A 22,231-nucleotide genomic window follows, 5' to 3' on the forward strand; every position below is an offset into this window, starting at 1 on the left:
AATTAAACGGGATAACGACAATGAGTAACTGAACTTTACAAATAGATAAGACTTAGGAGACTGGATAAAGCTGAATGTAAATTAAAGGCAAAATTGTTCATGTTTCTAAGATGAGCTGTGGGCATAGTATAAACAGTGAAAGAGGAATGGTTGTTTGGTTTTGTTTGTATGGTGCTTTGACGTTGCATGGAACCAGTGGTTATTCAGCAACGGGACCAACGGCTTGACGTGACTTCCGAACCATGTCGAGAGTGAACTTCTATCACCAGAAATACACATCCCTGACCCCTCAGTGGAATGCCAAAGAATCGAACGCGCGCCACCGAGGTAGCAGGCAAAGACCATATCAACCACGACACTGAGGCGCTTGAATGGTTGTTTGGCAAATATATGAAGATATGCAAAAGTGGTAAAAAATGAGTGTAAGTGAAAGGATGGAATAGAAGAGGTCATTGGAAAGGTCATACGATTCAGAAATGTTAGAGATACAGAGGAGGGGAAGACACTGGAGGTGTTAAACAGACAAGGTGAAAGAGGCACTGGAAAGAGAAAGTAAGGCAATACTTTAAATGCAGATGAAAAGAACTTGATTCACAGTGTTTATTACGTTACAGGTCAATGTCAAATAAAAAATGTACAGTAATCCCTCACCTATCGCTATTAATGGGGACCAGAACCGACCGCGATAATTGGAAAACCGCGAAGTAGGTTCCCCCCTATTTTTTATATATGTACATACATGTACATGTATAAATAATAGCTGTATTCTTACAACAAGATACGTAACTCACCTCTATCAATGACGATAATCTTGATAAATGACGATTATCTTGATACATGACGATGAAACCCCTGTGCAATATGATGGAGGTGAAGAAGATGAAGATGATTTACTGCACAGGTTAATGAGAGCTTTACTGCTCCACAGGTGATGCCTCATCGTCAGTTGTTAGAGGCGGTGGACCGCTGACGGCAGCTTCCGATAGAGCTGGAGAAGCTGCAGGAGGCAGCGAAGTGGCTCGGTAGGAAGCCAGAGAGGCAGCAGGAGGAGTATCCGACACTTCTGCAGGAGGTTTTCGGCGCACCAGGAACATCGTGAGGGGAAGTTGTTGACGTTGTTTTTTCATCTGAGCAAAGATGCTCTTGTACAACGCCATTACACCGTCAATACGGTTACTGAATTCGATGGCTCTGACCATGTTATCATCGATTTCTTGCGCCCTTTGTTGCATAGCCCATGCCATGTTGCAGAGCTCTTGCAGATTGTCCTATGTAAGGCCACGTTGCTCAAGTTCATCGTCGTCGGCTGCCTCTTCTTCTTCCTCACTCGCCGATCTTGTCATTTTGACGAGGTCCTCGTCGGTTAGGGGCTCCAAGTAGCATTCGATCAGTGAGTTGACGTCTTCCACCGTCATGTCGGAGAAACCTTCATCGGCTAACAACCGCGCCAGCCTCACAGCCTTATCTACAGCAGAGTGATGAACTTCGTCTGCCGTAAATCCCTCATAGTCATGAACGACGTCTGGCCACAATTTTCTCCAACTTGCATTCAGTGCTTGCTGTTTCATCTCCTTACGAGCATTCTGAATGTTGGACCTCATGTAGAGGGCCTTGAAGGCCCGAATGACCCCCTGATCCATTGGTTGTAAGAGGGAAGTGGTGTTTGGGGGGCAGGAACTCCACTTGATCCCCGTCGTAATGCAGGTCCGTTGCATGTCCTCCTGCACAGTCCATCAAGAGGAGGACCTTAAAGGGCAGCCCATTTTCTGCAAGGTACAACTTCCCCTGCTGGACAAAGCAGTTCACGAACCAGTCGAGTGTGAGGGCTTTAGTTAACCATGCCTTCTTATAACTCATCCAGTAGACGGGCAGCAAGGCTTTGCTTTTGTTTTTCAAAGCACGAGGATTCAATGACTTGTAAATTAAGCTGGGCTTGAGCATGAAGCCTGCGGTATTCCCGCACATGAGCAGAGTAACTCTATCTTTGTGGGCCTTGAACCCTGGCTTCTTCACTTCGTCCTTGTAAAGGAACGTCCGGGATGGCATCCTCTTCCAGAAAAGGCCAGTCTCATCCATATTGAACACCTGCTTCGGGATATACCCGCCCTCTTTAATTAATTTCGGGAACTCGTCCTCAACGTAACGAAGAGCTGCCTCTTGGTCTGCCGAGGCGGCCTCCCCATACAACGGAACGCTGCGAAGGCCAAACCTCCTCTTGAATTTCTCGAACCAGCCCTTGCTGGCAACAAAACCATGTTTTTCTTGTGGGGCAGGATCATCTTCATCGTCATCACCACCATCATCGTCATCTTCGTTCGATCCCCCTTCAGGAACGAGGCTATCATAAAGGGTTTTGGCTTTAGTTCAAATGATGTTGGTATCAAGACTAACCTTCTTTTCCCGACAGTCCGTTATCCACACTGATAATGCATTCTCCATTTGCACAATCCTCTTATTACGAGGAGTCACAACGCGCTTAGTGTCCTTGGAGAACGTTATTGAGGTAGTTTTACGGATTTTTAATTCATCTTTTTTTATGTAGCGAACCGTTGATTCATTCAGTCCATACATGCGGGCAACAGACGCATAGCTACTGCCTGCCTTAAGCATGTCCAATAATTTCACTTTCTCGTTCACCGTCATCATTTTTCTCTTCTTGGGTTCACCAGAGGATGTAGAGGGTGTAGGACGTTTAGGAGCCATTTTCAAGGGCGTCACAAGCACTATTTTGCACAAAAGAACAGCTAAAACTTTCACGTGGCAAGAGTAAGCGGCACGAGCGCGAGAGAACAATGAATGCGGTCTTCCTTCGCTAGGCGCTCAGCCGGGAGAGATGCTTGGTAACACGTCTCGGCCAATCAGCTTGCGAGATTCAGGAGCTGAGATGGCCAGTGAATCAGAGAGGTGGATTTTGAGTTATGCGCCATCTCTGTGTTGATACCTGATGTTCTAATGTACTCTCTCTGCCTTCTGCTAGCGCCTGCGCCATTTTTTCTCAACTTTGAATTTTTGATGAATATTTTTGAAAAATCTGCGATGCACTGAGGGCGCGAAACTTGAGGCGCGAAGTAGCGAGGGATTACTGTACAGTACTCGATGCTAAGGCGCCGAGGCGCCCAACTGGTAATTTAAGAAACTGGACTGATTACCCTATAATTCAAGTAGGTATGGCACTTACTACCTATCCAGCAGAAATAAATCTAAATATTCTATGTAAAACATTTGACAATTTCCGATTAAACCATGTGGTAAAATCAAATTTCTATTGAAATGTATAATAACCTTGGTTGGATAATGCTCCCTTACCAATTCTCTTATCAACCTGCCCTGCAATGAACTGGTCCTTCTCCCACTGTCACAAAGTGTACATTTAATAAAATGTGGAGTACTGTAATATTTGCCCAGCATACAAGCAAAATGGTATGCTTCTTCAATCATAATTAAGCATTAAGACAAAAAGCAAAAGATATGTGTGCGCTCAATGAGCATTCTAATCGCATTTCTATTTGCTCTTTATTAAAGCCTTCAGTTTCTGCTTGGCTGTTATGCTCTTCCACCTGTCTTCTCATTAATTTGAATTATAACTGTACGTTTTCTTGAAAATCACTATGACGAATACAGTACATATTTTGGTTTAGAAACTGTGCGGTAACACAGACAATATAGGGGCAGAGAATCTAAGAAAGGGTACAGGATCTGAGTGGGAGGATCAGGGCATCAAAATTGCTAAGAGAAAGTTGGTTGAAAAGATGTCAGGAGAGAATAAAAAAAATATGTGGATTTAAAGAAAATAAGAACTTTGCTCATTAAAGGCAAGAGTTTTCTTTCAGGGATATCTTTTCTTTGAACTAAAAAAGTTATTATTATTAATAGGGGTTAGTTTTTCCAGACCTCTGAGTCTCAAGTAGACTCTTCTCGGGCTGGTTCTCAGGGATCAATCCTGAGAAAAAAAAAAAAAAAAAAAAAAAAAATTTAGACTTTATTTGAAAAACCCGTCTTATTTAAAAAATTTATGATTTTATTAATTGAAAAATCCCTGCTTTCAGCAAGAATATTTTTCATTTCCGAACTCCGCAGATAAATAGATCTTTGCTGGGTCCAATTTGGGCACTCAACAAGCAAATGCTGCACTGTCATGGGTGTTTGACATCTGTTACATTTCACTGGGTCAGCATGTGGTGTTGACATCAAGTGACCATGTGAGAATCTTGTGTGTCCTATACGTAGCCTTGCTAGGATCACCTCTTTTGATCTTTCCTCCTGTGAGGATGTCCTCCATGCATAGACTTCAATTTTTATGTTTTTAAGTTTATTTGTTGTTGGCACCGAGGCCCATTCTTCTTTCCAATCCTGGTAAATCAATGTTTTAACAGATTTTACCCAGTCTGACACTGGGGCATATGAAATTGTTGGAGGGATAGTGCAGGCTAATTTGGCAGCAGAGTCTGCATATTCATTTCCTTTTATTCCCACGTGTGCTGGGATCCAACATATTTCCATTGATATTCCTAATTGGAGGAGTTGATGAATTTTTATTTGAATTTCCTGTACTATTTGGTTTCCTGGTTTATACTGTCTTATTGCATCTATAGCGCTACGTGAGTCACTGAAAATAACTTGCTTTTGCCTCAGATATCATATCTAGAGCCATCTGTATGGCTGTGACTTCAGCAGTAAATACTGATGATATTGAAGGTAGGCTTTTTTTAATTAACATATTTTCGAATATGCAGATGCTCCTACTCCAACATTATTTTTGGAGCCGTCTGTATATATCATAAATTTGTCGCCTTTTCTTCTAATGTGCTCCAAAGCATGTTGGCGGTACATTTCCGTACTTGTCATTTGCTTTTTGAGTAGGTAAGACAGGGAGGTACATATCTTTACTCGATTTAAAATCCATGGTGGTGGCAATTCCATTGGTGGGTGAAAAATTGGATCCATATTATGTATGTTCATTATGTATCTAGCTCTTTTTGGGTAAAGAGCTAGTACTATTAATTGCTGTTACTTGATTACAGTTTTGGAAGCAGTAAGCTGCAGGAGACGATCCCGCTTGCATTGAAAGACCTCTTTGTATTGTTATTAAATTACGGTGATGTTTTAAGGGCAAAACACCTGCCTCCACCAAAAGTGAGTTTGTTGGGGACGATCGGAATGCTCCGTGCACAATCGCACGCCTTCATGGTGCACTGCATCGAGAGATTTTAATGCAGATTCTGAGGCGGATGAATATATTTGGACAGCAGTAATCTATTATGGATAAGACTGTTGCCTTATATATCATTAATAAAATGTCTCGCTTTGCTCCCCAATTAGTGTGTGATAACTTTTTTAATATGGCAAGGGCTTTGATGCCCTTGGCTTTAATGTATTTGATGTGCTCTTTCCAATTTAAATGTTGTTCAAATATTACTCCTAGATACTTGATTTTTGTACAAAATTGTATTTCAGTGCTATAAAGATGCAGTTTGATTGTTTGGTTCTTCATCCACCTTTTGTCTTTGTAAAGAAGACGATTGTTTTTGTTTTATCAGTTGAAAATTTAAATCCACTGAATTTGCCCAACTACATATATTTGAAATGGCAGTACTGAGAACTCTCTGAGCATGTCTCAAACTACTACTCGTATAGTAAATGACAAAGTCATCAACATATAAACTGTTTTTTACACCACTTGGTAAATTTATAGTAATGTCATTGATTGCTAAAGCAAACAATGTACAGCTCAAGACACTACCTTGAGGGATTCCTCTTCCAGTTTATAGGTTACTGAGTAGGAATTTTCTACTCTTACTTGAAAAGTTCTGTTTGTTTAAGAAGTTCTTAATAAATATTGGTAAGTGGCCTCTTAGTCCCTTGGGAGTGGAGTTTTTGCATGATGTTATGTTTCCATGTTGTATCGTATGCTTTTCTATATCAAAAATATAGCTACTGTTAATTTCTTTTGTTCAAAGCCTTTTTTGATATGGATCTTCTAAATGTGTTAAGGGATCTAGGGTTGATCTGCCAGCTATTGAACCAGATTGTGTTGGTGTTAAAATGGATTCTTTGGTTATTACATACGTTAATCGTGCATTAACCATTTTTTCTAAGATTTTGCATAGGCAACTTGTTAGAGATATCGGTCTATAAGGATGGATTTACTTGCATCCTTTCCTGGTTTGTTTATTGGAATAATTATGGCATGTTTCCATTTATCAGGAAAGACACGTTTTAGCCAGATACTATTGTAAAATTTTAATAAATATGATTTAGCTATAGGAGCTCATTTTCTATCATTTCAAATGATATTTTATCATATCCTGGTGCAGAGGGATGACAAGAGTTGATGGCATTATCTAGTTCATCCATGTTAAAAATATAGTTATATTCCAGGTCTTCAAGTTTCAAAATTGAGTATTATATTTTCTTTTTGTTTTCTGATATTTTGAAAATGTGTATCTAGGCTGGAGTAAGCACTGATGTTTTCAAAATGTTTCCCAATTATGTTTGATATTCATAAGTATCATGGTATATTTTTCCATTTAAATGTATTGCACTTCTTGGAGGTCTTATATGTTTTCCATTGATTTTCCTTATCTTTTGCCAGACATCCCTTGTGGATGTGTTTGAAGATATGTTTGAGACATATTCCTTCCATGATGCGATTTTTTCAGCTATTACCGTTTTTCTAAATTTGGCTGTATATTTGTTATATAGTGGTTTAATGTGGTTAATTGTTAAATTTGTTATAACTATTTTGTTTAATATGTTTATACCATAGGGCATTTTGTTGAGTGATTTAAGGCGAGTTTTGACTCTGTTTAGATTGCGACTCAATATATGTTTTATTTTACTTAATGTTGTTAATGTTGGATTCCACCATGGGACAGGGGATTTTGGGGATTTTGTGGAATGTGATTTGGTTTTTGGAATACTTTTATCTGCAGCATTTATTATGAAGTTTGAGAAGGATTCACATGTAGTATTGTGATCTTCATTATGTGGGAATGGTGGTATGTTTCGTGTGTATAGGAAATATTTATCCCAGTTAGCTTTTTGGATATTATATCTTGTAGGTGGCAATATTTTGACATTACTTAAGTAGTTCAGAATGATTGGGAAATGGTCACTTGGTGTATGAATTGTCTAGGACGTTCCATTCAAATTTCTCCGCTACATTCATTTGAACATAATGAAATGTCAATTGAAGAAAAGGTTAGGTGTGTATTTGAAAATATGTTGGAACTTCACTTTCATTGAGACAATACAGGTTGTGTTTCATTATAGTATTCTCTATGTTGATTCCAGATGTGTCAGTGGGGTTATTAATATCCCATAATGGATTATGTGCATTAAAATCTCCTACTATAAGTAATGGTTCCTGTATACTTTTGCTAATAAGTTCAGAAAAATCACTGAAATTTGCATTGAAATTTGGTTGGTTATATAAATTACAAATAGTAATTTTACTTTTATCAGGCATATACAGTTTAATTGATGTTATTTGATATGGCATAGATGGTATGTCAACAGGTTCATATGTAATGCTATTATGAACGTATATGGCTGTGCCTAATTTTCCACCGTCAGTTGGTGAATAACAGGCAATTTTATAGTGTTGGATATTTGTAGGGTTACTTCCTATATGTTGTAGACATATGCACATTGGGTTGTGGTCTCGTATGATTCTTTGTAATTCACCCAGACGTAGTCGGGTTAAGAGACCATTTATATTCCATTGAATGATTTTATATTCCATTATTGGGAGGAATTGGTGTTAAATTCTGTAAATTGATTGCTGATTTTACTTTATCTCGTAGTTTATATGCATTTGAATTTATTTGTGGTTTTTTAATCGTTGTATTTGTATGTTGGGTATTAGATTCTGCAGTTGTTTGTTTTTCATAGTTGAATATTAATAAGTCTATTTTTGATTTTATAATTTCCTAAAAAAGTACATCGTATACAAAAATACTTAAGAAAGAAGAATTATCAGCAAAGGCAGAAGGTCAGGTGCAGCCGAATCAAGGTAAAAGAGACCACTGTCTCATGTAGTACAATAGCAACAGTTCTCTTGCAGGGTAGATCATGAGTGAGGGGGCATGGCTTGTCTAAACTATACTGGCTCCTTCTTTAATCCTAAGATGTATAGGACAAGATCACATTTTAGCATATTATTAGACATATCCTGGCCTACAAATGCAATTCCTTGTACACTATCCTATTAACTAGATCTCAGATACTACCTATTGCTAACATACTCAACTATTACACATTCCTGTATATTTCATGACAATACAACAGGAAACATATCTTGTGTGGCTCAAAAGCAAAGCAGCAAAAGTGAGCCAAAATGAGACAAAACACCCACAGCTCAGTGGGCATTACATCTAAAAACAAAGAACTCTCAGGAGCAGCACATCAATCCTCTTGTGTATAATGCACCTTTCACCTTTATCTTTCATTGCCTTGCTACAGGATCCATACTCTACGATTTCATATAAGACCAAATATATAAAGAAGAGCTACATTTGACTAACTACATTTCTGGTACCAATACTTATATGGAATCACTGGAGTCTAACAACAAAAAATTACCAAAAATGTCCAGCTGTAATTTACAAATTAATTCTAATGATAGGTACATGTATTATGAATACGATTTGTATCCTTGAATTTTTTTTTTTCTGATTAAGAGGACATGATGAGCAATGACATTCTTGAAATGTGGAGGTCATCAGTTTGGCTCTCCGTGGAAACAGTGGTTCTAAAGTGATAAGCTCAGCTCAGCTTCGGAAATGCTGACGCAACCGCTTTGGGTGGCACGATGTCGAAGGTTGCTGCCTGAGCAGAATAGACCACGTCCTGTGTCCGTGCATGAGTGGAAGCAGATATGCTTTCTGAATCTGGTTTTGTGTAGATTCTTGGGCGTGATAATGATCTGTATATTACGTCCTGAACTTATGACGACACTTATTTGGGAGTGTCTTGTGAGTGAATTCATGCTTGCGTACGTGCAAGCTATTTCCCTACATAATGGGAGAGTAAGTTAGCCAAAATGGAGAACAATACATAGTCGGCAAAGGGCCAAGATGGCTCCTTTGATTGTATTTTTAATTAAGTGTGATCAGTGTTGAATGGGTAAGCATACTTATTTTTTTAAGCCAAAGTGTGGCTTGACTGTATTTTTAATATTTGTTTTAAAAGATGTCCTATTCCATTTTACCTTTGATTTATGTAATTTTGATTTATTTTCTTTTGCTTATGTAGATGTTTTTCCCTATCTTTTTTAGGCAGATCAGGTAACTTATTTAGAAATGGGAACTTAACGGATGTTCCGTGGTGTAACTTATATGACTGTGCTACGACTTTTCTGGTTTTATGCCTAAACTAATGTTGGTTATTGTAGAGAAAGGGGTGGATGGGTTTAGTTCAATCCTCAGGGTTATCTGAGTTATTTGGATCTTTGAACTTCACCTTTCAGTTAAAAATTTTGTTAAGGAACCTGATTTATTTAGTTAATGCTTTGCTCTTAAATAAATGTATTCATGTAGTTCACAAGTCTGATTTAATTACCTTAGGTAATTGTGAAAGATTGGTTTAGAGAGAGAGAGAGAGAGAGAGAGAGAGAGAGAGAGAGAGAGAGAGAGAGAGAGAGACCTTATCTTACCTTACTGACCTTACATCTTGTTCGGGTTGCCCCAGGTCCCTCAGTGTGAGGCACCTCTAATGTCTACCAGAGAGTTGCTAGTACATCTTCCGATATATTTTGCATCTTCCACTCTTGGATGGTCTGGGATGCAGCTGAGATATTTGTCGAGCTTATTCTTAAACACATCTACGCTCACTCCTGATATATTCCTCAGATGAACTGTCAACGCATTGAATTGCTGCATTATTGATGCTGGTGCGTAGTGGATTAATGTTCTGTGTGCTTTCCTTATTTTTCCTGGTATAGTTTTGGGCACTATTAATCTACCTCTGCTTGCTCTTTCTGATATTTTTAGCTCCATGATGTTTTCGGCAATTCCTTCTATCTGTTTCCATGCCTGAATTATCATGTAGTGTTCTCTTCTCCTTTCTAGACTATATAATTTTAATGATTGTAGTCTTTCCCAGTAGTCAAGGTCCTTAACTTCTTCTATTCTAGCTGTAAAGGACCTTTGTACACTCTCTATTTGTGCAATATCCTTTTGATAGTGTGGGTACCATATCATATTGCAATATTCAAGTGGACTACAAACATATGTTTTATAAAGCATAATCATGTTTTCAGCTTTTCTTGTTTTGAAGTGCCGTAACAACATTCCCATTTTTGCTTTACTTTGCCAATAGAATTACTATTTGATCATTGCATAACATGTTTTCTATTCATCATCACACCAAGGTCTTTAACTGCTTCCTTATTTGTGATTGTCTCATTATTAGGTCCCCTATATGCATATAGCTTTCCTTCTCTGTCTCCATAATTTATTGATTCAAATTTATCAGAGTTAAATACCATCCTATTTACCTCTGCCCAATCATATACTTTATTAAGGTCTCTTTGTAGCACGTTCCTATCTTCATCACTCATCACAAGTAATTTCTCTACTTATTCTTGTGTCATCGGCGAAACTACTCACTACCGAGTCCTTAACATTACTGTCTATGTCTGCAATCATAATAACAAACAGTATTGCAGCTAACACCGTACCTTGTGGCACACCGGATATTACCTTAGCTTCATCCGATTTTCAAAATCATCGTTTGCAATAACTATCTGTTTTCTGTTGTGTAAAAATTCTTTTAACCATCTCCCTACTTTATCCACGATATTGTGTTTTCTAATTTTCTTCGCTAATATATTATGGTCTACCTTGTCAAAAGCTTTTGCAAAGTCTAGATAAACCACATCTGTTTCATTTCCGCTTTTCATATTTTTGTATATGTTCTCACGGTGGACTAACAGTTGGGTTTGTGTACTTTTTCCGGGTACAAAACCATGTTGTCCTATATTAAACAAATTATTTTTTATTAAATGTTTCATAATATTTTTCTTCATTACCCTTTCATACACTTTTATAATATGCGATGTTAGACTCACAGGCCTATAATTACTTGCCTCTAGTCTTGATCCACTTTTGAAAGTAGGGGTAATATATGCTAATTTGTGCTCACCATAAATCTTCCCTGTATCTACACTTTGTCTTAATAATATTGCAAGTGGCTTTGCGATAGAATGAACTACTTTCTTTAACAAAATAGCAGGAACACCATCAGGACCTGCAGCAGCTCCATTTTTAATTTCATTAATAACCTGCACAATATCAGCTTCATTAATATCTGTCAACTAAATATTCACTATTTCGTCCTTACTTCTGTATCATTATCTTCATTATCAATTCTAGGGGTGAATTCTCTCTTATATAGTTCTGCCAATATGTTGCATAGTATTTCCTTTTTTCATTCGTTAATCTCCCTTCAATTCTTAGAGGGCCTATTTCTATTCTTCTTTTATTCATCTTTTTCGCGTACGAGTACAATAGTTTGGGGTTTTGCTTGATATTTACTAGGGTTTTTTCTTCCAAGTCCTGTTTTTCATTTTCTTTTGATTGTATAATCTTTTGTTCTGCATTTTCTATCTTACTTTTTAGTTCTATAACTTTCCATGCATTTTTTCTTTTGCAAGACCTTTTTTCCACTTTCTGATTTTCTGGAACAAGATCCTTCTGTCTCTTGGTATGCATGACTGATGTTTACTTTTCTTCTTCGGTATATATTTTTCCACTATTTTCTCTAATATTTTATATAGTATCTCCGTATTTACTCTTATGTCATCACTTACGAAAATTTTATCCCAATCTTTGAGAGAGAGAGAGAGAGAGAGAGAGAGAAAACGGATGCCACTTCAGTGCCTTGCTGCTACACAGTCATTGCTTCCAACATATTTTCCCTTTTCAACTGTACCGAGGTTGGAACCTCGGTAACCGTAAATTGGTGGCAGTGGGAAAATGAACCGTTTACGCCTATTGAGAAATTAATGGAAGCTTAAAAAGGCTGTTTTGAGAGAGACTGGTTGTGAAAAATAATTCAAGGATACAAATCGTATTCATAATACATTCACAATTGACAATGTAGCCAGAAAGTGCACCAAAATTCTTGTACAAAATTAAATAACCTGAATAAATAAATTACCAATATATCATCAGTCTAAGTGTACAGCATGAGCACTAAATTATGCAGAGAACTAACTAGCTAACTAAATACTACTCAAGAAAATCACAGAATTAAAAAACAAGATATTAACATGATAATAATATGCACTGCACAGAAATGTGTGTGCTGTACAAGAGTAACCCCCTTTGCCTTCCCTACACCTACTTTGTTGCCATGTCTAGTTTGAAAGAAGCATTTCATGACAAAACAACAATGCAGATTCAGAACCCTGTGCACTTCTGTTGTTGCCAATATGGATAAAATCCACACATCTAGAATCAGTGTTACTGATCAAGACAATCTTTCCATAAGCAACATCATCATTGCCGTCACATTTTCCTACATTTTCACATAAAGAAAATGGGACAAAAATTGGGGCTGATCATTTCTGTGATCATTACACATATTGGTTCCATCTGGCGGTGCATCTCCTGTCCACAATGAGAAATTGTGAATCAGCTCAATTAAGCTCTCTAAAAAGCTGAATAAACCATATAATCTCTAGACTTGGTAATCGAACAACTTTCGCAGGCATAGGTAATCTTCTCAATCCCTTCCCAGGTGTCAAAAGTTCATTTCTTGCTACAAGACTAAAAGCAGTCCTCCTCCTTAAAAATATAAAGACACAAGGCATAAAACAACCTTAAGGATGGCCACAAATTTTTCAAAGCCTTCCTACAAAACCAGGGCAAGCCCAATGATTAATCCTGATTCCTAAAAGTCCTCTATATCTACGCACAATAGTTTTCATGGTGCTGTTATAAGCAATAGTCATTTCCCATTATTCCGAATATTAGGTTCTCAGAAATCATTGCAAATAACAACTTTCATAAGTAATAAATTTAAAATGTTACAGAGACAAAATGAGTTCCTGTAAGCTATGTCCTTGTCATCTTTTCCACCGACCAAAATTTTTATAACAATAATTCATATATGTTTGCTTTTAATATTTATGGAGTGACTGTAAAACTCAGCACTGTTCTCACTGAAGTCTTCACAGCATAACATAAACATTGTATATGTATTGTCTATCCTCAACTTTCCCTTAAAACACACTCATCCCAGAAGTTGTCCCTGCCACATTCATACTTTAACCAAACACTGAAGCTCTCTTCAACTGAATGGATATGTGCCAGATAGTGGTCACAAGGTCATGAGAAAGATACTTGATTGCTGGAGTTCCTATAAAGAATACAAGACTTCACTTTTTTCTTCCCACTCATTCGTACATAACTTTATATTAACTCGTAAAGCTATATGTACGAAGATAACTTTATATTAACTCGTAAAGCTATATGTATAGTGTTACTCAAGCCTTATTAACTGGAACAACATCCACTTTTGGCAAAACAAGTTTCAGATGACTGGACGGCACTTTACATAACACTTACATTATTTACTTTACATAATACTTACATTATTTAATTTTCAACAGAGACAAATAAATGACCACATGGAAAATGAGAAAATAAATACTGTTGTTATTAACAGCAATGACTATACTGTGTCAGCATTATTAACCCAAATTATTACTGCAGCAGGTAACATAAGAGAGTACCCAACACGGAGTATATCATGACCAGCATTAACTTCCAATTTGCTTATCATTAGGTGATCAGGACTCCATACAATCTGCCTTCCAAGCATTAAGGCAAAAAGTAAATGAAATCTTTTGGCTACAATGTCATTTATAATAAAATAAGCATTGCAATAGTATTTCCTTCAAACCCAACTCATGACCATAAAGATAAACAGAGTAACAGAGCCCATCACACAAAACAATAAAATGTACTCACCCCTGTTCCCTCATGACATCCTCCATTTCCGCACACTTCAACTCGAGAGCCCGTTTCCGAGCATGAGCGAGAATCTCGGCATTTGGTCCTTTAGTGGTTTGTGCCTCTAGTTTCATCAACTCTTCTTCTGTTCGAAAATCAATCTGAAAAGATATACGAGCATTCTGAAATCACTTAGTTTTGTATACTAAACTTAGTTTTGCATAAACTGTATATCCAAAGTGAACAACTAGGGAGAAATTGTTTGTTTGATTGTTTGTATGGTGTTTTTACATTGCGTGGAACCAGTGGTTATTCAGCAATGGGACCAACGGCTTTACGTGACTTCCAAACCACTTCAAGAGTGAACTTCTATCACCATAAATACACATCTCTAATTCCTCAATGGAATGCCCAAGAATTGAACTCGCGGCCAGCGAGGTGGCAGGCCAAGACCAAACCGACCACAACGCTGAGGCACTTCTTAACTCCAAAACTGGTACCTTATGCAGAAAATTTCCTTTCTCAAAAAAATGATTCTTCCATAAAACAAAAATATGCATAATCAATTTGTTACATGTCAAGAAGTTCTACCCCACTGGAATGAGAGAGGTGAGGAAAACATTATGGGTTTACATTGTATTTATACTCTATAGTTTTGTATAAAATTAGATATAGATGGAAAATGTACATTTGAATTCTATGGCACCACTGACTAAATCTCTTCAATTTATAGTAACTTCTCAGTTCATAGTACCACCACGTCTGACTTGAGACATTTTACAATAGAATGTCTCAATAACAAACTCTCTAGGAATAGTTTTAAAAATAAAGGTTCTTAAAGAGAAACATTAATTTTTTCAATGAAAACCATCAATTACATTTGCCTATCCAGTAGACAGCAGTTCTTTTCCAAAACTCTAAAGAAGATTAAGAATAACCGAACCACTTGGCCAGGTATGCATCTAATGCAGTGTCCTTATGTCATGTAGACTTACCACAATAATAAATGAGGGGCTGGGAAGGAAGTACTTTCTATACATTGCAGGTTACCATTTGTTTTCACACAAAACTTACCAATTTACAAATGCAAAAAAGCCATTAAACTTAGAAGGCTTCTCGAATTAATAGAAGAGTATAGAAGGACCTGTGATACACAACCTTCTGAGTGTGACTACAAAACATAAGTCATCAAACTAACTAGGGACCACGAAGCCATGTACTAATTGGGTTACAGTTTATGCTTTCAGAGCTGATCAAGAATAAATTAGGTCACATCTGATCCTCTGACAAGATGTAGGCTGCACATTGGTATGTTGAATCATCCACCCTCCAATCATCAAACACACCAAATTGCAGCCTTCTAGCCTCAGTAATTTTTTATTTTATTTAAGGTTAAATTTGGCCATAGTAGTGCATCTGGCACTTCTATAGGTGCCAACAGCACAGGCCACCACCAAGCCATGGCTGAAAGTTTCATGGGCCTTGGCTGGGAGTTTCATACAAGCATTATATGCTCTACAGAAAACTTGACTGTTTCATCGGTGCATTTTTTACTTCTTATTTCCTATGTCTGGAAAGGGAGCAGACACATAGAGGCAACCATAAGTGATCGGTTTTCATGATGAAACAAACCTTTGGCTTCAAACTAGAACATCCAGTGCATAGTAAGACCAAAGTCTTCTTGAGACACAAAACAAAAGCAGACTGTATGTCAAGACAAAACTCGTTTAAAGAAATTACCTTGTTTTTACCGGATCGAATGAGCGCCAGGTTCCGTTGCACATAGCCATTTGTCCCAGATCCACGGGCAGTCTGAAGTCCGATGCCATTATACATGGCTGAGGCACCTTAAAGGCTGAAAAATAAACAAATATAATGTAACAAAGGCCTCCTAAATAAAAAAGTACAAATTCATTTTCTGCACACACCACTCAAAATAATATGGCAACTCAAATACGCTATTCCACTTAACTATATCTTCATAAACTTTATTAACACCAACCTATAACACAGACTACGTACTAGGTTAGGTTAGGTTGGGGTAGATTAGGTTACCTTAGCCAATCCCTTCTTGAACATATGGCTACTTTATGACTTCCAATGTGGCCATCATAACAACTTGTCCATCCTCTCTCCTTGTATTTTACCCCACCCCAAAAAAACCAGGGTAGAACTATGCGGTTGCTTCGCATCGGGTATTACCATTTAAATTAACTTTTTCTATAGTATTTTGGTTGCTCATTAAGAATTTACCATTATTTCTTGGCAATCGACTGAAATTTGCCTCAGAATTGATATGTTTTTGTACACTGGTCATCCTGGAATGTTATTGCCCATGCACAGTATTACTGGGGAGTTTTTGGTAAAAAGTGCTGCTTCCTACGCTGGAGGTCCACAGGCAAGTAACACAGCCTGCTAGGATAGGTTAAGTTAGGGTACGATAGGTTAGTATAGTTCCTTTTATAATAGGTTTCCTTAGTCAATCACTTCTTGAACATATGGCTCCCTAAAGACTTGTGCATGTGCAGAACCAATCCATAACAACATGGCAGTCCGTGTGGAGTTACCCTGTAATTTTACTAAAGCCTTTTTCAAAGGGTCTCTGATAAAAGATGCAAGGTTAATAATAATTGACCAACAACAACACCACCATCTCCTCCATCAGCAATGCTAAAAGTAGCTACGTAGGGTAAAATACCGAATGGCCTTCCTCTACCACTGGGGCATGACCACCTTCCAGAAAATCGGGAAATTACCTATAGCCTTAATTTGTGATTTGGGAGAAAAAAACTTACTTCGAGAGGAAAGTAGAGGTCTCGAGGTTGTTTGCTTCCACAGACACTGGCTTTTGGACTAATGTCTATCTTAGTTTACAGGACGTATTCAAGTACTTTTCCGCGCTACAGTAAGGCCGGCCATTTGGTATCTTACCCCAGGAGTGCCTACAGTTTAGTTGGCCAAGAGTATCATCTGCTAGATAAATGGCAGATGAATACAAACAAGATGGCGCGCATATGTTTTGGCGCGACTTTTGAAACTTGCAAGTAATAGATTATAAAAAAGCCTAAACAAACCGAACCAACCTAACCTGACTTTGGAGCGTGTGCCGTAACCTGGCGGGGGGGCCTTTGCCCCCTGGACCCCCAGTATAGTAACAATGGCGATTGTGACCCTAACAAAATGAACCAACCTAACCTGACTTGAGGAGTGTGCCCTAACGTGGCCAGGGGGCTTTGCCCCCCGGACCCCCCGGTAGGTATAGTAACAATGATTGTGACCTAACCGAACGAACCAACCTAACCTGATTACGGCACATGTCCTAACCTGGTGGCCCGGGGGCAAAGGTTGGGACCTAACCAAACGAACCACACTAACCTGACTTGGGGCACAAAACTGTCTTCCTCTTTCACGAGGCTCATTGTTCCCTCTTTGCAGTGTTCATATTGACCACTAAAATCGCCTAAAAGGCCACTTTTAAAAAGAAACGAACGTAATACGTCAATATCGTCACAGAACTTGATCAAGTCCAAAAACGTAACAGGTTAGCAGTGGCAAAAGCAACGTGCGACGGACAGGATGAGGAGTAGACGGTGACGTTCATGTTGACTGTTTTGAATGGTCGTGCCTCACGGGTCTGGTAGGTCTTGCAGGTCGAAGGGACTACTTACCTTCCTTGGCGGAGGGATTAGGGTAAAAAAACCGCATGGTACAGGGGTGGACCATGTACGATCAATGTGTACAACCCAAAAAAAAGTACATTATAACGCGTCCTGACACCGAAGATGGGCATCAGTCGCGACTTCTTGTTGGTGAGAAACGGAGCTAAAGACCTCTACTCTCCTTTCAAAGTAAGTATTTTCTCCAAAGTTAGAAATTAAGGCCAAACTTTAAGATTTAAACAGAGGGTAGTGAAAAGGGTGTACACGGCAGTCCAAATCTCACCAAAACGCGTTCAACATTTTTACTTACAACTCGAAATATTTAGAAGATTGACGCCATCTCGATGTTTACGGAGTCGCTTGTGTCAATAAACTTCCCATTTCCTGTAATAAATCCGCCAACCACTTGCACCCACAGACGCTGGGGCACTTTCATCACAACAATCGGAACACGGTCCCTAACCAGCTTGTTTGTTAGTAAACAACTGTTTTGGTAGAAGACGACGACGAAGCATGCACTTGGATAATTTTTTAAATAAATAGTAAAACATCAATATTTTACATATTTATGATGATTAATTTGAAAATATTCGTTATTGAAAAAGTAACTTGATTCTGACTCAAATTTAAGTAATTATTTTTTGGAATTAGAACGTTCGTTTAAGTCCTGTATTATGACGTCACGACATCTTGGCTTTCGTACCTATTGTAAATAATTGCTTTACTCAACTTTCTTGCAGAACAGTTTACCAGTTATTCATGCAGATTATCAGCTATTCATGTAATTGTTATAATCGTAATGCGCATATATATCTTTATTATTTACTTTTTGGATATATGAAGATGTTTTACTGCCGGATTATCGCCGTAGTGTGACGCAATCGTTTTCGGTCCCTGGCCCTCTGTTTTCACACCATAAGAAATTATGGGGCCGAATTTGCAATGACCAGAAAGTCGTTAAAAGAGGAAAGTTAGCATTGAGGGGCATATGTTTTGATTGAGAAAAATACAAATTTATTCAATAGCTAGCTTGTAAAATGATATTGTTATGATACAATAAAGTTTTATAAATACTTACCTGGCAGATATATACATAGCTATTGACTCCGTCGCGCCGACAGAATTTCGAATTTCACGCACACGCTACAGGTAGGTCAGGTGATCCACCGCGCCGCCGCTGGGTGGCAGGAATAGGAACCCATTCCTGTTTTCCATCAGATTTTTTCTACACCATCTGTCTCCTGAGGGGAGGCTGGGTGGGTAATTTAATTGTATATATCTGCCAGGTAAGTATGTATAAAACTTTATTGTATCATAACAATATCATTTTTATACATTCAACTTACCTGTCAGATATATACATAGCTGATTCACACCATTGGAGGAGGGTAAAGACAGCTAATAACTGATTTAACAGGAAAACACAACAATCGTTGTAGGTATTAATAACATAAAACCTTGGTTCCTACCTGTTTTAGACTGAAGGCTTCATGGTTAATGCCCAGGAGATGTCTGCTTAGTCTCAAGAGCCTCAGCGAGATATTGATCTATTGCTAAGAGTTCTTGTAGGTCTGCCCAAAGGGGTCTTATCCACTTACTTGGCCGATCCTATAAGGGCTATGTCAAAGGGTTTCAATCCACTTATATGACAAGAACCTTTTTTCTAAGGAGCACAATCCCGATCCTGATCACCTTAACCTAACCAAATGTTGTATCTAAGATTGCAAGAAGTCATCCCCGGACTCCTTGCAAACAACCAAAAAACCCAATCACAATATTTTACACCTAATTCTTTATGAAAAATAAATAAAAATAAAATAAACAAATATAATTTCAATTTGTACTACCTCGCTTGTAAGACCTATACACATTCTCATACTGTCAAAAGCACCAAAAAAGCCGCCTGTGCTAGCCCAAGCACTCTTGTCAGCAGAAAATCCTGATACTGTCTTAAAAGGAGAGGTCCATGTACGAATTTAGACAATGTCTTTAATCCTACTCCGTTTAAAAGGCACATTTCTAGTTCCTCACTAGCAAGGGCTATGGCCGCCTGTGCGACACCAAGCACTTTTACGAATAGTAACACAAAAAATTGCCTCAAATAGTGGAGATCTCCGTAATCAAAGACACCGTTTTTATCCAAGCCTATCCTGTAAGATAAACTCAAAGTTCCTTACCTAAACAAGGCCATGGCCGCCTGTGCAACAACTAGCCGTCAGGTAAGAAAGTTAGAGCCCATCCCACCAGTATGGTATGGAAGTATTAGACTTTTCATAAAAGTTTAAGATCGGTATGTGTCCTCAGTCCCAGCACTGTATCCGCAGACACAAAAGGACCTAGAGAGAAGCACTTGTCGTAGGTAATTTTAACATCTCTAAGATAGTGGGATGCAAATACTGAGTGCATCTCCAATAGGTCGCATTAATAATGTCCTTCATGGACATATTCTTTTGGAATGATAATGATGTTGCCACTGCTCTTACCTCATGAGCTTTAACTTGTAATAATTTAAAGTAATCCTCTGCACAATCGCTATGAGCTTCCATAATCACACTTCTAATAAAATACGCTAGCGCATTCTTGGACATTGGTCTTTTCGTGTCCCGAACTGCGCACCATAGACTTTGTTTACATGCCTTCAACTCTTCTTTCTTTTTAAGATAGAACCTAAGAGCTCTAACCGGGCATAAAGTTCTTTCAATTTCGTCTCCCATTAAGTTTGAAAGACTTTTCACCTCAAAACTCCTTGGCCATGGTTTCGAAGGGTTCTCATTTTTTGCCAAAAACAGTTTGAAAAGAACAGATGGCTGCGTCTTTCTTAAAACCCACCCGAGAATCTAGGGCATGGATTTCACTTATTCTCTTAGCCCGTCGCTAAGGCTATGAGAAAAACACACTTTACTCGTCCAATCCCTGATCGAGGCACGGTCGGGAGGTTCAAATTTTTCCGATGTAAGGAATTTGAGCACAACATCCTCAGATTCCAACTTGGCGGAGTAGAGGATATAGAATTTGGAAATCTCGAACGATCTTATGAGATCGTGCAAATCTCTATCCTCTGCCAAGTTTAAGCCTCTATTTCTAAATACCGCTGAGAGCATACTTCGGTATCCCTTTATTGTAGCTACGGACACAGATTGGATTCCTCTCTCAGGAATAACAGAAAATCTGCTATATTGGTCACAGAGGTATCGGAGGGAGGACAGCTTATTCTTCCATACACATCTTCTAAACACATCCCACTTCGATTGATAGACCCGGATAGTTGACGATCTCCGGGCTCTAGCAATTGCTTTCGAAGCCTTGCTTGAAAAGCCTCTCGCTCTGACCAATCTTTCGATAGTCGAAAGGCAGTCAGAGCGAGAGCGGGGAGGAGTTTTATGGAACCTCTTGAAGTGGGGTTGTCTGAGAAGATCTATCCTGTTTGGAAGAGATCTTGGGTAGTCTACTGTCCATTCCTGTACCTCTGTGAACCAATCTTGGGATGGCCAAAACGGGGCGATGAGAGTTAATCTCATCCCTGTTGATGACTAACGAACTTCTTCATCACTACTCTAGCAACTTGAATGGAGGGAAAGCGTAAGCATCGAGTCCCGACCACTCCAGTAGCATGGCATCCACCAGCTATCGCTCTCGGGTCTTCTACTAAGGAGCAGAAGTTCTCTATCCTCTTTGACAGGAACGTCGCAAACAAATCTATCTGCGGCCTTCCCCACAGGTTCCACAGACTTTGGCAGACTTGCTCGTGCAGAGTCCACTCCGTGGGGAGAACTTGTTTTGTCCTGCTGACCTGTCTGCTCTGATATTTCTTTCCCCTTTCACAAATCTGGTCAGGAGGGTAATATTCCTCTCCTCCGTCCATGACAACAGATCCTTCGTTATCTCGAATAGGGAAAACGAGTGCGTTCCCCCCTTGTTTTTTTATATAAGCCAACGCCGTGGTGTTGTCTGCGTTGACTTGAATCACTTGATTTCTTACTTCTGACTCGAAGAATTTTAATGCCAGAAACACTGCATATAGTTCTTTGGCATTTATATGCCAATCTCTTTGTTCTTTCTTCCATTTGCCAGAGACTTCTCTTGCCCTAGAGTCGCTCCCCATTCCGTTTCTGAAGCGTCTGAGAACCAAGATTTGGTTTGGGTTCCGAACCTCTAGGGACACTCCCTTGTTCTCTTTGAGTGGGAGCAGCCACCACTTTAGGTGTTTCTTCACCTCTAATGTTACCGGGAAAAGTAAAGTGTCGACAGATGGCCCTTCTTCCAAGTCCAAGATCTCTTTAGGAAGAATTGTAGAGGCCCTAGATGAAGTCTTCCTAGGGATACAAATTGTTCCAGGAAGAAAGAGTCCCTAGAAGGCTCAGCCACTCCTGGCTGAACTCCTGTCTTTCTTTAGGAAGGATGTAACTTTCTGAATCCCCCGAAGAATCCTTTCTTGGGTACGAAAAAACCCGAAAAATCGAAAATCCCGGAATTCATCTGAATCCCCAAATAGACTAAGTCCTGACTGGGGGTCATCTGCGATTTCTCGAGATTCACGAGAAGTCCTAATTCCTTTGTCAATTCTAATGTTTTCTTCAGATCCTCCAAACATTGTTCCTGGGATTTTGCTCT

The 22,231-nt window shown here is 38.8% G+C and overlaps 1 protein-coding gene across 1 annotated transcript in view; it reads right to left on the reverse strand.

Annotated features, from left to right (window-relative positions):
• Positions 1-22,231, reverse strand: part of LOC135218561 (SRRM2 protein homolog rsr-2-like) — a 181,096-nt gene that overhangs the window by 152,760 nt on the left and 6,105 nt on the right. Inside the window, exons 2-3 of the mRNA XM_064254937.1 lie at positions 15,702-15,816; positions 13,980-14,122 (exon numbers count right to left, since the gene is read on the reverse strand). Of these exons, the coding sequence (XP_064111007.1) occupies positions 13,980-14,122; positions 15,702-15,797 (239 nt within the window). The 5' untranslated portion in view covers positions 15,798-15,816. The remainder of the gene's footprint in view (positions 1-13,979; positions 14,123-15,701; positions 15,817-22,231) is intronic.

The sequence above is a fragment of the Macrobrachium nipponense genome, chromosome 9 (genome assembly GCF_015104395.2).
Source record: "Macrobrachium nipponense isolate FS-2020 chromosome 9, ASM1510439v2, whole genome shotgun sequence".
Lineage (NCBI taxonomy): Eukaryota > Metazoa > Arthropoda > Malacostraca > Decapoda > Palaemonidae > Macrobrachium > Macrobrachium nipponense.